Source organism: Orbilia oligospora, assembly GCF_000225545.1.
Source record: "Orbilia oligospora ATCC 24927 unplaced genomic scaffold scaffold00112, whole genome shotgun sequence".
Taxonomy (NCBI): domain Eukaryota; kingdom Fungi; phylum Ascomycota; class Orbiliomycetes; order Orbiliales; family Orbiliaceae; genus Orbilia; species Orbilia oligospora.
In genome coordinates, this window is record NW_011645669.1 from 359,654 (window position 1) to 374,894 (window position 15,241).

Below are 15,241 nucleotides of genomic sequence, written 5' to 3' on the forward strand. Positions count from 1 at the left end.
GAAACAATGGGCGAAGACTACGAAATCCTCGAGCTTATAGGTCCCTTTCTCCATCTTTCTCGACGTCCTCGATAGTCTCTGAACTAACCGCATGCTTCGTAGGCCGAGGCTCGTTCGGTCAGATTCATAAGGTCCGGCGTATTCGAGATGGCTTGGTATGTTTTCGATTGAAAGCTCGTTGGGGCCGTATTTCCCGCGTTCATGGCGGCGCTTCTAACCACTTCCACCCTCAGATTCTCGCCCGAAAAGAAATATCGTACAACCGCATGTCAGCTAAAGAAAAGGAGCAGCTAACCGCCGAATTTTCGATCCTGTCGAAGCTCCAGCACCCAAACATTGTTCGGTATTTCAATCGAGAACACAACAAAACTGACCAGTCTCTCTACATATACATGGAATATTGCGGGGGCGGTGACCTTTCGACTCACATCAAGCGATGTAAATCCAACGGCACTCTGGTACCGGAACACGTAGTCTGGAGCATCTTCACCCAGCTTGTTTTGGCGCTCTATAAATGTCATCATGGCTCTGACCCTCCGGCACTTGAGGATATGAACGAAGGTTGGGACAAAAAAAAGAAGGCAGGCTCGACAGTTACTACTTCAATTCCCGCCGCCGGGAGTGCCAAAGCGAGCAGAGAAGTCATTGTCCACCGTGATCTCAAACCGGAAAATGGTGAGCTCATCTGCAAAATGAAATCCGCGGTCTTAGTACTAAAATATGTCTGGTATAGTATTCTTGGACCACGACACTTGTGTCAAGCTAGGCGACTTTGGACTCTCTCGGATACTAGCTTCTGACCAGCATATGGCAACCACTTACGTCGGAACCCCTTATTACATGTCCCCCGAGATTGTCTGCGATTTGCCGTACACATCAAGGAGCGATATCTGGTCACTTGGCTGTGTGATATACGAACTCTGTGCACTTTCTCCCCCCTTCGATGCTAAAAGCCTCCCCTCTCTGTGCCAAAAAATACAAGCAGGGAGGTATTCGCCAATTCCAAGCTCCTATAGTCCGGAGCTGCGGAGAGTAGTTGATCTCTGTTTGAGAACAAACCCATCTGACCGACCTGATACAGCGAAACTACTCGATTTACAGATTATTAGAACCATAAGGAGGGAGCTTGATGCTTTAGAGATTAGCCGCTCGCTAAAAATTCGAGAAGATTCATTGAGACGAAGGGAGAAGGAGCTAGAAGTCGCTGAAAAGAGCATGAACAAAATTCTCGAAGATGCAGCATCGCGAATGAGGGCCGAGATTGACGCAGAATTACGCAAAGTTTGGGATGAAAAAGCAGAGGAAGAGATACGCAGAAGAGTGGATTTGGAAGTTACGCGCCGGTGTGCAGATCATGATACGGATATGAAGCGACAATACCATGAGGCTTTAGAAGCAATGCGGGGCGAATTCCGCTCAGTATTTGAAAAGCAAGTTAAAGAGGAGGTCCAAAAGAGGGTTGCCGATGAGTTGCTTTCCAGCAAAATCAGCGTGCTCGATGTTGCGGAACGAGATGCGCGGAGCGGGAGCATCCACAGCACCCAGCTAGGATCCACAGGAAGCCCTCTAGAGGCGCTAGAGCCGGGCTCTCAGATCGGCTGTTCACGTTCCTTAGGAGACCCACAAGCTACTCACCCTAAGCCGGAGGATGTTTGTCCTGCGTCGCCAATGGACATATCCGCATCACCTGCCCCAGCCCTCGATAGCGCCGCTCATCGGCGAACTCAGCAGCAGTCTCCCACACGCAGGCGTAATACGTCAGGATCGCAATCCGTAACGGGAGGCTCCAACACTGCCTTTCCAGAAACGGAGGATGTATACAGCGACGACGATGAAGAGGATGAACGAGATGAGCCAAGCGCTCTACAGAACCCTCTCAGCCGTCCAATTTTTGTAACGTCCAACACTACGCCGGCGGGTGTGTCCCGACAAGGGCTTTCCCGGGTTTACTCTGCCCCAATAAACCAAAATCCGCAGATGCCAAACCCAGCCAATCCATCTACCCCGCCTAGAGGAAGGAGAACAAGCTCTGGGCATGGGATGCTTAAACCGAATCCTGGGGCCGAGAATAGACAGCTATCGCCAACTAGACGCCTCTTCGCGAGCAACTTTGACGTGGTACCTGAGTCTAAGAAGAACAATATCGGGGCGAAGGCTGCCGCTATGAACAATGCTCGGGGCAAAAGTATAGTAATGCTGCAGAAAGAAAAAAAGGAAAAGGAGAATAGCCACGACCCAGTTGCTGTGTGGGATCCCGAAACGGAACCCGATATGCCAAGCCCCTTTAAAAAGAATAATTTATACTGAGTCAGAGCGCTGATTCATGTGAATCGCTCTGAAGCGATTTGAACGGTAAACAGGAGCTCGGGATAAGCTTGGATTGGCTATCGTTGAACTTTTAGATCAGGCATCTTGATGATAATGAGTCTTCTTTCTTGCGGGGGGTTTTACCACATCTACGGAGGCTTAAATGGAGTTTCACATGGGACATTTATATTTCGCATTTCTGGGGCTGGATAATAATGTATAGCAGGTGGAGTTGGCGGATTATTCTGATTGTTTCATGTTCAATATTGCAGAAGCCCCGGCGGTGGCTTCCCACTCAACTATTATTCTATAGTACATGAGTGCTTGCACTTACACCATGATAAAACCAAAGGTTTCAACTAATTGGCTTTCAACTTAACCTAACATTCTCTCGTAATAATAGAGATATAAAAATATTTATCAGCACAACCCCATGAATATCAGATCACATCTAGAAACGCAGTATCCTTTTGATCAAATTAGGCCCTCCACAATATTGACTTCCTCATGACTTGGGTAAGGATTTAATAAGTTCCTGTAATGCAGACTGCTTTTCACCCAAAACTATCACAGTGTCAGAATTAGCTGGGCTTTGAACACGCACGGTTGAGCTTATATCTCGATGTATAGGATTGCCACTTACCCACACGGCCGTTGTTCCAATCAACTACCTAATAGAAATGGGGAGGTGTTAGAGTGGCGTTTTGATTCTTGAATATCCTGGGATTGTCTCGTCGCTAGCATAGAGAGCACCTACAATAGGTCGTTTTACCGCATCTACACCTTTCGTTCCCTCGAGAATTTTCATAGCATCGTGGATTCCCCTTGCACCCTCGACAATATCCTCAACTTTATTTTCGCCGATATAGTCAAGGATGCTTCTTAGTTGCGTAGTGGTCATCGGCCCTTCGACAACATCTAGCTCGAATATCTGCTTTTTTTCTCCAGCACTGGTGTTTCCATTGGTACTGATATTCGCTGAGGATTCCTCGGCAGCAGTATTAGCCGTCTTCAGAGCAGATAGAACTCGGTTTGACGCCTCCGAACGAGGTGAATGGAAGAGCGTCAGGACGTCAAGGGTTTTATGCTACGGGGCAGTGTGTAAGAGAGATTAGCTATGGCCCATGTGAGTGTACTCCAAAGGGACGGCGATGAAAGGGTTGCTTCAATGAGAATAGTTTTCGATATTATATCGATAGGTGAGTGTCATGCATACGTACAAATTTGAACATTTTAGCACATCCAATTCGGGTATATATATCAATTACTAAGTAGTATGGATTTGAAACTGTGAAAAGCCGAGTTGATGCCTGTATACTTTAGCTGTTAAGTGGGTAGCTGTCAATGTATAGTTATATCTATATATGAATCGGGTGATGCATGCATGCATGCATATGTTATGAGACAGTATGGGACAGAGCTGCGTCCAGAGCCTAGTTTCAAGGTTGCGCTGCATCTGGTGCTAGTTAATTATAATTGGTAGCTCGTCTGTGATGTCAGAAAAACAACATACCACACAATCGATGCAATCACAACGCATTACCTACCGACTTATGTAACATGACCGGCCTCAAATCGTTTTAGCTGATAGCTTTTGTGGGGCGAGGTAAAGTACGAAGTATGCAAGTAGTATATATAGTACCGTATATGCGCCACATATTGGGTGTCATTGGAATGATTAATAGAAATAAGGAATTGAAGGCATGGAAAAAAATAGAAAAAACCAGAAAGGCTACTAAGCTAAGAAAAAAGGTTTCAATAGGTGGGTATTTTACTCCGTGAAAGGAATACGGCATTCAAAAAAGAAAGAAAAAAGAAAAAAAAAGAAGGAGAAGAAGGAGAAGAAGAGGGAGAAGAAGAGGGAGAGGTGGAAGGGGGGGAAGGAAAGGAGAGAAAAAAAAATATCGAATAGGACGAATGGGATTACATGAGGTCTCAACGGCCCAGCAATCGATCAGCTCGCAACTAAAGAATATAAATATTCGGCGGAGATTAACTGCCAAGCAGAAAAACTAGAGTATAAGGTTAAATAAGTGGGGAAACACCTGTCAAAAGTTCAAGTGGCCATTATTAAAAAAAAAAAGCTGAAACAAACCAGGGAAACCGGGGAAGCCATATTAACAATCATGGATCCGTAAGAGACACGGAGTTGGAGCCAACTAGAATCTCAGACAGACTCGGACCCTCTAATGTAGATCCAGTTCCTAATAAAATATTTCCGCGTAGTACCGCAAACAATGCTTGCTCGAGGCGGATGTTCCTCTGTTCCAGCTTTCTCACTCTATCCTCGAGATTTGCGATAGTACCCTGGCTAATTTTTTGTTCTTCTTGCTGTTTTATAACTTCAGAAGACGACCTCGGAGTACTGCTCGGATCTCCGAGGGCCGTTTCACCACTATATTGACTCCCCGGGCCATCTCGTGAGTCGGGTGATACTTCATAAACGACTGTGACCGGCGAAATAGAAAATGTTGTGCTACCCGTCTTCTGTCTCCGAGGTTTGCCCTGACTTCTTTTCGGCTTGGAAGTTGAACAATCGGGGTCATGAGACACATCACGAGGGGCCGCACTCCGTTTGCCTTTCAAATCTTCGAGATCCTTAAGTTTCCTAGCTTTGACAGAAATTTCACGTTCGCTACAGGTCCGAGAAAGTGTCGCAGGACGACGGTTTTTGAGGGAGCCTACGTCACTCGCCAACGACAACTGAGAACCAATAGATGACCTAGTTGCTGCGGCAGCGCGTATCTTAATTGCGAGGTTCACAGCATCGTCGTGTCCCTCTGGTAGTGACGGGAGCCCACGAGTCGGGGGCGGCCCGGGCTGTGTTGAACTTTTTGATATTACTGAGGATGTTTCGGGTTTTACATGGAGCTGCGCGTAGCTTCCCTTCTCGATGTTGGAGGAAATCGGAGGCGATGTAAGCAGATATATATCGTCTTTTCTGATTGGAGAGGAAAATCGAGCCGGCCGAGCCGAAACCGTTACCCCCCGGAGCGTGGAATCTGATGAATATCGCCTTTGGACTGGAGAGCTATCAGGGTATAGTTTTGGAATAGTCGAGAACTTGGAAGTCTGGCAAGGCTTTGAATAGTCAGGTGGGATAGATGTATAGGAGTATGTGGAGCTGGCCCTTTGTTTTGGTACTTTGATCGAGTATGAGGTTTGTGGTTGCGGTGCTGTCAGAGGTGAGACAACGAGACCAGCCTGGGAGGATGATAGATCACTTCCTGAAGAATTTCGCATCCATCTCGTCATAGCTCGGGTATCTGTACTGTTAACCCTGTCATGCCCGGTTCCGAAAGCAGAATCATGATCTTTCCATGCTTGGCTGACAGAACTGTTTCGGTAATTACCTCGATCTGAGGAAAAGTCAGCAGATGTGGCTTTCCTAACACCTTCCCTGCCGCTATATTCGCTTGAACTGGGCGTCCAGGGGGAAGCAATTGCACACTCGGAGTCCCTTCCTGGAGTATAATCTACTTGGATAGCAAGATAAGAATTTCCTTTCGACGTCTTCTCCAGGCGAACCTTCTCTGGAAGCGCAACGGTGGAGGGGATGGGGAGTGAAACAGAATTTTTGCGCTGGGAGAGCAGATCCTTCGATGCAGATTTTAAAAACTTGAAGGACATCTTCCGATGCCCGGAGTCAATGGCGAGATCGTCTGAGGCTTTTGCAGGTCGGGAATAATCTTCGGGGCGGGACGACCTTAAGAACTCGGCGAGGTCATGGGTGGACGATATACGCATGTCTCTTCGATTGACAAGCTCTTGGAGTTCTCTATCTGAGCTGAAAACGCTGGATGGAATAAGAGGACCTTGCTGGTGAGGGTATGCAGGTTGACAACTGGGTGAGGGCAGCGCCATGTCTTGAAGTGGGCCTCGAGATAAGAACGCTCTAGCTTCGTTAATCCTGCCGATTTTGACAGTAGAAAAATGAGACACAAAATGAGTAGATGAGACACTTGTAGAACCGCTCTACAAAAGAAACTCAGGTAGATAAGTAAATATAAATGATGATAATAATGAAATTTCTTTTTAAAAAATGAAAAATAAAAAACGAAAAAAAAGAGAGCGAGAGAGAAATGGGGAAATTTCCGATGAAAGGGTTGACCAAGGAATGGGGGAGGAAAAAGTGAAGGAGGCCTGTGTTTTAAGTAATACGAATTGTTGGATATACTTAGGTAAGTCAGTACCTAGGAGTAGGTAGCTGTCGTATTTGGCAGCAGTACAGTAGTGGTGGTCGCACGGTGGCGGTGTATATCTGCCGTTGCTTCCCCAGAAGTGCTACCACACGATTCGAAGGGACAAACTGGGGAAATAAAGGCTAATTGGCGAACACAGGAGGAGATAAAGTAACAAGCAGGGTCAATTTGGGAGCCAGGGCAAGTTGGTGGATATTCGAGACCTGGTTGGAGAAATTGTATGCAAGCAGCACGGCGATGGTCTGAGAAGCGCGAAGTGAGGGGGTTCGGGGATAGCTTAGGTGGTTGGTTTGAAGCAAGGGCCGGACTGCGCGCTGCGACTGTACTGTCAGCACGGATGAAAAGTTAGGGCCTGTCAAATGCCCCACCTGAATTGCCAGATAAAAGACTTAATTCCGGAAAGTTTAGACCGCCATTTACGAAATAAATGATATCGAAGGTGAATTTTTTTTGGTGTTTGTACAAGTGTACACGTACAGCGATGGGTAATAAGTTCTTAGTATTTTTTATGATGATGTCGGTAGGGAGTCGCTAGTTCTGTGTTGCGTCGTGTTGGAATATTGTCTGGCCGCTTCGCTGATGGTGCATATGCATTGCATAGGTTCGGTACCGGTACATGTACATGTGCATGCGCATGTATGGTAGTAGGAAGTACTGATATATATAGTTGGAACGTTAGCTCAAGTCGGTATGTATTGGTACATAGTATCCCTTCGATACCCCTGGCCTGGCCTGGGGTATGCACATGTATACGTAGAGGAAGTTATCTGTCGACTGTTTCGCACGTATACGAGAGTATGCATGTACATGTACATACGCACATACAGCAGCTCAACCTCCTTCCTTGCCTTGGCCTAGGTGATATGATAATGCAGAGTAGGTACATACCTCTTACCTACTTACTTACTTAAGTAGTAACGTAACGTTGCTAGAGGGGCTCAAAGACAAGATAAGTGGTGAACACATGCACATACTTACTTGATCTGATATGCTTGAAAAACCATGGTGGGAGAACGTTGGAAAGGAGAAGATGGAAGTGATGAGCATGAATGACCCTCTCTTATTAATTAAGTACTTTTTACTTTTTACTTTTTACTTTTTAATCATGACAGTCGCAATTAATATTGACATTGCGGCCCGGTCTCGTTCAAGACTGGCTTTTTTTTTTTTAATTTTTATTTTATTTTTTCCCTTTCCTTTCCTCTCTGTTCATTTGTTAATTGAGCACATGGGAAACGGCACATCCAAAGTGGTTATTGCTCTTTCAGGGATGGCGGCTCCCACGCTCAGACCATGTAGCAAGGGGATGCCCGTCCAGGCACACTTTGCGATTTCAACCCACCCAATCCCGATGTCAGAACAAAGGGTGGTCGAGACCCTGTGGCGGCTTCAAGGATGAGATGAAGTTGCTCAATAGCTTAGAACTGGCTTATTAATACATGGGTGGTCTGGCAGGTTTCATTTGCCAAGAAGGAGGTGCACGGCGTCCACCGATTGAATGTGTTGTCGAATGTGTTGCTACTAATTTCCATCCTGGCACGCGCCACCAACAAACAAAATCTCTTGGAGAAAAACATATTACTACTACCAGCATATTACCTAGCACCTCTATACTACTACTTACTTAAGTAGTATGGAAGTATGTACAGCTGCGCAACCAAAGCACGTCTCCATGCATGCCCTAAGCTAACCATCCCCACTGGTCTCGAAGCTACAACATACCACGCAACTGTATATATCAACATGCATGCTCAGCTACTACCATTCAACTACATCAGTTTAAACCCTGCTTGCTAAAGCAAAACATCCCTCTTCTACAACCATGGAGTCCTCCGATTCTCCCGTGATTACCGCGATCAGGTTCGTGTAAAAACCAATCTACTTTTCCCAGCCTTACGCTTTGGTAACTTAGCTTTGCTGACAACTTCACCCGTCCGTAACCTAGGTACCTTACCGGTCTCAATCCTGGCCTCCATTGGCTTTGTCATCGGTCTTCCAATGCAAACCAAGGTGCCAGCGATCCTTCGAGTTCTACTCTCGATCAACGAATCGAAGCAACGATAGTATGCATGGAACTATTCGTTGAACCAGAAAACAACCCAACCCTAGAGCTTTTCCAGGACAAGATTGCCCGTTTTCTGGATTGCCAGTTTTGCGTAAAGGCATGGCACAATGCAAAAAAAACAGTCAGAAAGAATTATGAAGGGTCTGTCATGCCATAAAATGCGTATTATTATGTATCGATATCTCTGACATTACCTGGAATCATTTGATCTGTAGGGACTACGCTCCGGACGTATTGGACCATTTTGTTCAGGGTATTGATAATTGGGACTACAAGCGAATCCTTACCACTTTGCTGCCTACAGAGACAGCGTTACGGAACCGAAAACCGGGGGAGACAGCAATGGGCTACATTAACAACCGCGTGTATGTCGCTATATATGACTGCATGTTTGTTCCCCAACTACTGGACAAGTACAACGACCTAGCCCAAGCCTTCATCACAACATTCAGCGCAATACAGGAAGGTGGTCGTCATATGGGGATGGCTGAGTCCCTTCCTGCTCTTTGTGCATTCCTTTTCATGCAACCTGTTGTCCTTAAGGACTGGGCGGTGAAATGCCTTCAAAGGATGGCCAAACCAATTGGTCCCCCGGAATACGATAACTGGTTGCAACAAGATTTTAAGAAAGCCCTTAGCATCGCCTCATCCGCTACCACTGAGTGGGGCTTTATGACGAGATTCTGGAGCGGAACTGCTGTTTTGATAGAGGCTTTAGACAAGTCGGTCATTGTTAGCCGGATAGCAGGGAGTGATTGTGACATATTCCGGGCGTTGGTTTCCCACCTACAATGGAATAGCCCTCATCTCCTTCTTCTACTACGTCTGCTGAAGTCACTTCTCACCAAAACCAACACTGATTTCTGGGAGGCGGTGGGCTCCATGCCACCAACGGTAAGCGCCTCCAAACTGTGAGAGGGAGCAGTGTATCAGGATTACTGTCTGATCAGAATCTCGCTATAATAGGTTTTACTCGAATTAATATTCAACAACCCCAAGTTCGACGAGACATTTCTTGGGATATCGATTTCCGACAATGTACTTGACCCATCTCTAGTGGATCTAACTAACTGGGTTAGCCCGTTTGTTAGCTCACTCAACTTGTCAACAAGACCGCAAGCTTGCGCCTCGCTTCTATTCCAATTCCTCCAGCGTCTCCAAGACAATCGCTTTCCCATCGAGGCTAGGCAATCCTGCGTTAGCATAGGGCTCAGCGTGTTGGATAAAACCTTTGAGCTATTCCAAGGACGGGATTTCGGGTTGGACGAAACGCAACATCAAGGAAATCGTATTATCCTCAGAGAAATAATAAGTTTGGCCAACTCCCACCTTCAGGTTCTGTTGAAATCTCTTTCCAAGGTGGGCACAGAAGATAGGATTACTGCGCTTAGCGTATTTCAGTCAATTCTTCGAATGGAGTGCAGAATCTTTCAAGCCGATTTCAAGTCTCTTCTTCGTGACAATACCTTATCGCCTTCGGCTATTGCATATTCCCCTGGAGTCTGGGGAGGGTTATATGACAGTTTTCCAACCGACGATTTCGAATACGCTCGGATGATACTGTGTGCGACATCAGATCTAACAAGTATCGAAAAGTTAGTGACAAAGGGGGACCCGATGAACGAGCCGGCCCGGCTAGAATTTAACAAGAACCTAGGACATATAAAAACCTCTGCGTCCAACTTTCTAAATCGCATAGCAGAATATGACGCCTTAGTTCTAAAGAAATTATTCGCCGATAAAGTGGCATCGACCGCCCTTATCTTTTCTTTATTCGATCCTTATCAGGAAAACTACCTCGCCTCTGCCGACATCCTCAAGCAGGCTTTCGGAACACTAGAAAAGCTTAAGGCGTTGATGGGCCTCCTTATGGAGTATTTTGATCAGACCCTGGTTGCACTCGATCACTCCATTTCCCAATTGCGAGATCTAAGGACCTTTGGGCCGATGCCACGCTTTCTAAAAACCTCCGACAATATCCTAGAAATATTTTGTTGCCCTCGTTCCGGACTCTTAAGTCTTAAAAGGGTAGAACTGAACGATACCCAAAAACTCTTGATTCGTCAATATTGGAATAATCAATGGGCTACTCTTGGCATTATTTTCGACAATGCGATAAAGTGGTCTCAAATATACGAAAAAGAAGTTATGGTGGAGTTTACAAGAGATGTCATGGACTACGCTGGAAAGCTCTTTTCGGAGTTGAGAGTGTTTGAGAAAGCCCTTACGGACACAGGGGAAACCATTACCATTGATCTCGTGGCCTCCCAAGATGACCAAGTCTCGGATGATGGTCGCCAGCTTCTTTCAAAAGTCAGCATGATTCTAAGTCGTGTTGCATCTTGGCTTCGCCTCCGCGACGAGGCGTTACTCAGCATGTGCCAATCATTATTATGTCTAATGCTGAAAAAGTTTCATAACGCTAGTATTCCGCTGGGCGATGACGCTCTTGATATATGCCAGAATATGGCAGTGGGGACGCGGAAAAAGTATATTACCAACATGACAGATCAGCAAAAGCTTGAACTTCGTCTCGCAGTGGGTTTGCATAGACCTATTGATATTGTGGAAACCGAAGAACCTACGCCCTCGATTAAGCTCGAATTAGAGGAAGGGCCCATCGTCGAGCCCCCGCCAAAGCGTCTCAAGTCAGAAGCAGTCAGTTTAGACTCATGGGTCACTAAGTCAAAAGATACATATCCATCTCTAGCGAGCCCCCAAATAACTCAGAAACAAAACTCCAATGCGTTACCTCCCAAGGCGTCGCTTGTGAAAAAAGAAGAGCCCAATTTGAAGCGTTCACAGCGGGCATCCATTTCTACCGGGTCTTCTCTCCTCAAGAGCATCAAGGCCGATGTTCGAAGCGATATCAAGGCAAGAAACATGGTACAACCGCCCTCGACAATCAAATCGATCACGTCCACGGAAGGCGTCAAGCTCAAAACCCTGAATGCACTGATAATACCGCAGGTAGACAAACCGCAGAGGGTGATACAAGAAGAGGACTCTTCTTCTTCTGACGAACAGGAAGACATCGGAAATGATGTTTTCGCCATACCAAAATCCATCAAACCTACCGAGAAGCCAAAGGGGCCACGTAGAACTGGATTCATAGGCGGTTCCACAATATTTACCAGGGGCCCTCTTGGCGATCCTGGCCCGCGACAAGCACAAAGCGCTGCCGATATAAGAGCAAGACTAACTCCGGATCTCACCCCGTTGTTCCGAAGCATCTTAAGCTGGAATTTCTTTCATGCTGGTGACCTACCTCCAAACTCCACAAAGACGGACTACTCCATGGTCACTCAATCCTTTCGTTCTGCAAAAGAATACGAAGAGACTTTTGAACCTCTACTATTGCTAGAATGTTGGCAGCAAATTGTCACAGCTAGGGAGGAGGCACCAAATGCATCTGCTTTTGATATAAAAGTTGTGGCCCGAGGTTCCGCCGATAGCTTTATCGAAATACAGGCGAACGTGCCCACGAACATCCTCGCAACTTCAGATATTGTGCTTGTCAGCCAATCCCAAAGCCCCGCGACGGGTGATCCGAAAATGTCATGTCTGGCGCTCGTCCAATCGGCTAGTAATCGTAGAGGGACGCACGCCGAAATATCGCTCCGTTGCTTGCCGAATTCTGAATTTATTCCAGCTATTCGCCCTCAGGGGAACTTGCGTGGGATCAAAGTATTATCGTTAACGCCAATCGAAAGAGAGTATGCTGCCTTAAAAGCATTGCGATACTACCACCTCTGTGAACAGATTATTAAAGGTCGACCCCACGTGCATATTGAGCCGGAAGATCGACATGTGAGCCGTACAATGAAAGTCTACCATGTCAACAAGCCGCAAGCTAGAGCAATCATTGGAGCCGTCCGCAACGATGGGTTTTCTTTAATACAAGGGTAACCTACGACTCTCGCCCTAACACCATTGTAGCGAATCTAGCTAACAGACAATCCTAATTAGGCCACCGGGCACAGGGAAAACAAAGACCGTTATTGCTGTTATTGGTGCCTTGCTTCCAGATGATAAGGGGGTTACTATATCTATCCCAGGATCGAAACAGCCGTCATCAGGTGTTGTGTCGAAGAAGCTACTCGTCTGTGCGCCAAGTAACGCGGCTGTTGACGAACTTGTCATACGCCTGAAAGAAGGCGTCGTTAAACAATCGGGAGATAAATTTACGCCCGCCGTTGTCCGCCTAGGCCGACTAGACGTCATAAACCAGGCTGTCCATGACGTGGCCCTTGAAACACTGGTCGAGAAGAAAATCAACTTCCAAAAAGAAAAGGAAGACAGCTCAGGTGGAAAATCAAAAGAGAAGCCTAATACGATTGATGAATTGCGTCCCCGAATGGATGTGCTACTTGCTGAGCGGAAGGCGAAATGGGCCGAAAGCGACCAGGCTCGTAGTGAGCAGCGGGAACCACCTCTCAAACTCCGGGAAGAAATTGAGGCTCTAACGAGAAAAATCAAGGATCTTGGCCGTCAGCTAGATGAAATACGTGATCAATCCGCAATGGTGAATCGGAACAACGATATCCGGCGAAGAGAATTTATGCAACAAGTTCTCGACGAGGCACATATTCTTTGCGCCACCCTAAGCGGTGCAGGTCATGACACGCTGAGGAACCTCAACGTAGAGTTCGAAACTGTTATCATCGACGAGGCAGCACAATCCATTGAACTCAGTGCCTTGATACCGATGAAATTTGGCTGCAAGAAATGTATCATGGTTGGCGATCCAAAACAGTTGGTTAGACATATAGTCGATATTTCTACGTGGAAACTTTTTTTTTACTAATATTTTTTATACATAGCCACCCACAGTGCTCTCCCGCGAAGCATCAAAGTTCGCCTACGAGCAAAGTCTTTTCGTCAGGATGCAAAAGAACCACCCTGAGTCAGTTCATTTGCTCAGCATTCAGTATAGAATGCACCCAGCCATCAGCAGTTTCCCTAGCGAGATGTTCTACAATTCACAGTTGGAAGATGGGCCTGATATGACGATGCTACGATCACAGCCCTGGCATCAAAGCTTATTCTTTGGCCCCTACAGGTTTTTCAACGTAGTTGGCCAGGAAGCTATGTCAGGGCATTCAATGAAAAACATACATGAGGTAAATGTCGCTTTGATGATCTACAAACGACTCGTGGCAGATTTCCCAGAGACAAACTTCAGTGGAAAGATCGGGATTATTACACCGTATAAAACCCAGCTACATGCGCTACGCCAGAAGTTCGTGGATACATATAATGATCAGATACTCAGGACGATTGAGTTCAACACAACCGATGCATTCCAGGGACGAGAACGTGAGATCATCATCTTCTCTTGTGTTAGGGCGTCTCAAAAATCCACTATTGGGTTTTTAAGTGACATCCGACGCATGAATGTCGGCTTAACGAGAGCGAGATCTTCCCTCTTTGTTCTCGGGAATGCAAATACTCTTAAAAAGAATGAATTCTGGGCCAGTCTCGTGGAAAATGCTCAAGATCGAGGCTACTATACAGAAGGAAATTTCGAACAGTTGCTTCGGCGCCCTTGCCGAACGACAATGAAACAGATTGAGAAAAGGCTAAGTGGAGTTTCAATCTCACCGGCGGATGCCTCGACTTTTAAGGAGGAGAAACCATCACCTAAGATTGCCATAATGGAACGGGGTCTAGATAATCCCGTTTCTGCGATCGTGAAAGATGAGACGATGGAGTCATCGTCAACAATGGAAAGCAGTGCGAAGGATAAGGTCGCTAGAGCACGGAATGCAGAAAGTCAAGGATCTTTGGCCGTTCCCAAGACCAAAAATAACATGGAAAAATCCAAGAAAAGGCACCGCGAAGACATTTTGCCAGCGGAGAAAACAGCCGTAGCCCCCATTGCTATGGGTGAAGCACTAGACACCGCCGCCCAAGAGACAGGCTCCGATACATTAGATGTAAGTCATAGGATATCTCGCTGTCCACCACGACGGCTAAAAGTCCCTTCATTATGCTTCATATTCCGCCACACCCTGTTACGTTCATTGTCCTTGTTATCCTGGTGCCCATTGGATTTTATTCTGCATGGAAGCTCATAAGGATTGACTTAGATACCGTCAGCCAAAACAAATCCAAACATCAGCCGTCCTCCGCCAAATCCAGCAATGCCTACTGGAGGACAACAGCCACGCCGCCCAATGCCTGGCTCTAGAGGGCCTTTGCCCCTCAAAAAGAAGAAGAATATGGAAGACGCGATGTTTATCAAAAGAAAACCGCCACGGCCCTAATTAAGTAAGTAAGTCTGGTGCCGTAAATTTGGCGGGCCGGTAAGTATATTGCATTGCATAGGTATAATATCATGATATATCATGTATCATGACTCTATCATTCTTAAAAAAACGGCCAACATGGAAAGAGAGATCACGTGCTCAAGTAACATACATAAACTATTTTCGTATTGAGAGTGTGCCAGCTATCGGCAATTCGCCGGTACAAGCAAGGGCTCTGCAACAACTCAAACTCTGAAAGCCACTAAATCGGGCAGTTGCGGGGCCAAAGTCGATGCACCCGAGATTCCATCTGCTCTTGAATGGATGGTGCTGTAAAACTCGGTTCTGGCTAGCCAAATTTCACGAACCGGACATTTTCCTAAGCACGCTGACGCAGTGAGAAGTACCCCGAACTG

General features: G+C 46.4%; 4 protein-coding genes across 4 annotated transcripts; 2 read left to right on the forward strand and 2 right to left on the reverse strand.

Moving 5' to 3' along the window:
• Positions 1 to 6: 6 nt before the first annotated feature.
• Positions 7 to 2,307, forward strand: AOL_s00112g108 (uncharacterized protein; the record flags this gene model as incomplete). The annotated part of the gene is made up of 4 exons (XM_011127138.1): positions 7 to 40; positions 103 to 155; positions 234 to 675; positions 734 to 2,307. 4 exons carry the CDS (start codon positions 7 to 9, stop codon positions 2,305 to 2,307), a joined length of 2,103 nt encoding a protein of 700 aa, XP_011125440.1.
• Positions 2,308 to 2,812: 505 nt separating this feature from the next.
• Positions 2,813 to 3,539, reverse strand: AOL_s00112g109 (uncharacterized protein; the record flags this gene model as incomplete). Its single annotated transcript, XM_011127139.1, has 4 exons — positions 2,813 to 2,871; positions 2,951 to 2,978; positions 3,065 to 3,394; positions 3,528 to 3,539. 4 exons carry the CDS (start codon positions 3,537 to 3,539, stop codon positions 2,813 to 2,815), a joined length of 429 nt encoding a protein of 142 aa, XP_011125441.1.
• Positions 3,540 to 4,431: 892 nt separating this feature from the next.
• On the reverse strand, positions 4,432 to 6,171 carry AOL_s00112g110 (uncharacterized protein; the record flags this gene model as incomplete). The annotated part of the gene is made up of 1 exon (XM_011127140.1): positions 4,432 to 6,171. The coding sequence occupies one exon, from the start codon at positions 6,169 to 6,171 to the stop codon at positions 4,432 to 4,434; it is 1,740 nt and encodes a 579-aa protein (XP_011125442.1).
• Positions 6,172 to 8,331: 2,160 nt separating this feature from the next.
• On the forward strand, positions 8,332 to 14,843 carry AOL_s00112g111 (uncharacterized protein; the record flags this gene model as incomplete). The annotated part of the gene is made up of 7 exons (XM_011127141.1): positions 8,332 to 8,369; positions 8,455 to 8,715; positions 8,790 to 9,468; positions 9,541 to 12,479; positions 12,544 to 13,333; positions 13,398 to 14,513; positions 14,667 to 14,843. 7 exons carry the CDS (start codon positions 8,332 to 8,334, stop codon positions 14,841 to 14,843), a joined length of 6,000 nt encoding a protein of 1,999 aa, XP_011125443.1.
• Positions 14,844 to 15,241: the final 398 nt, after the last annotated feature.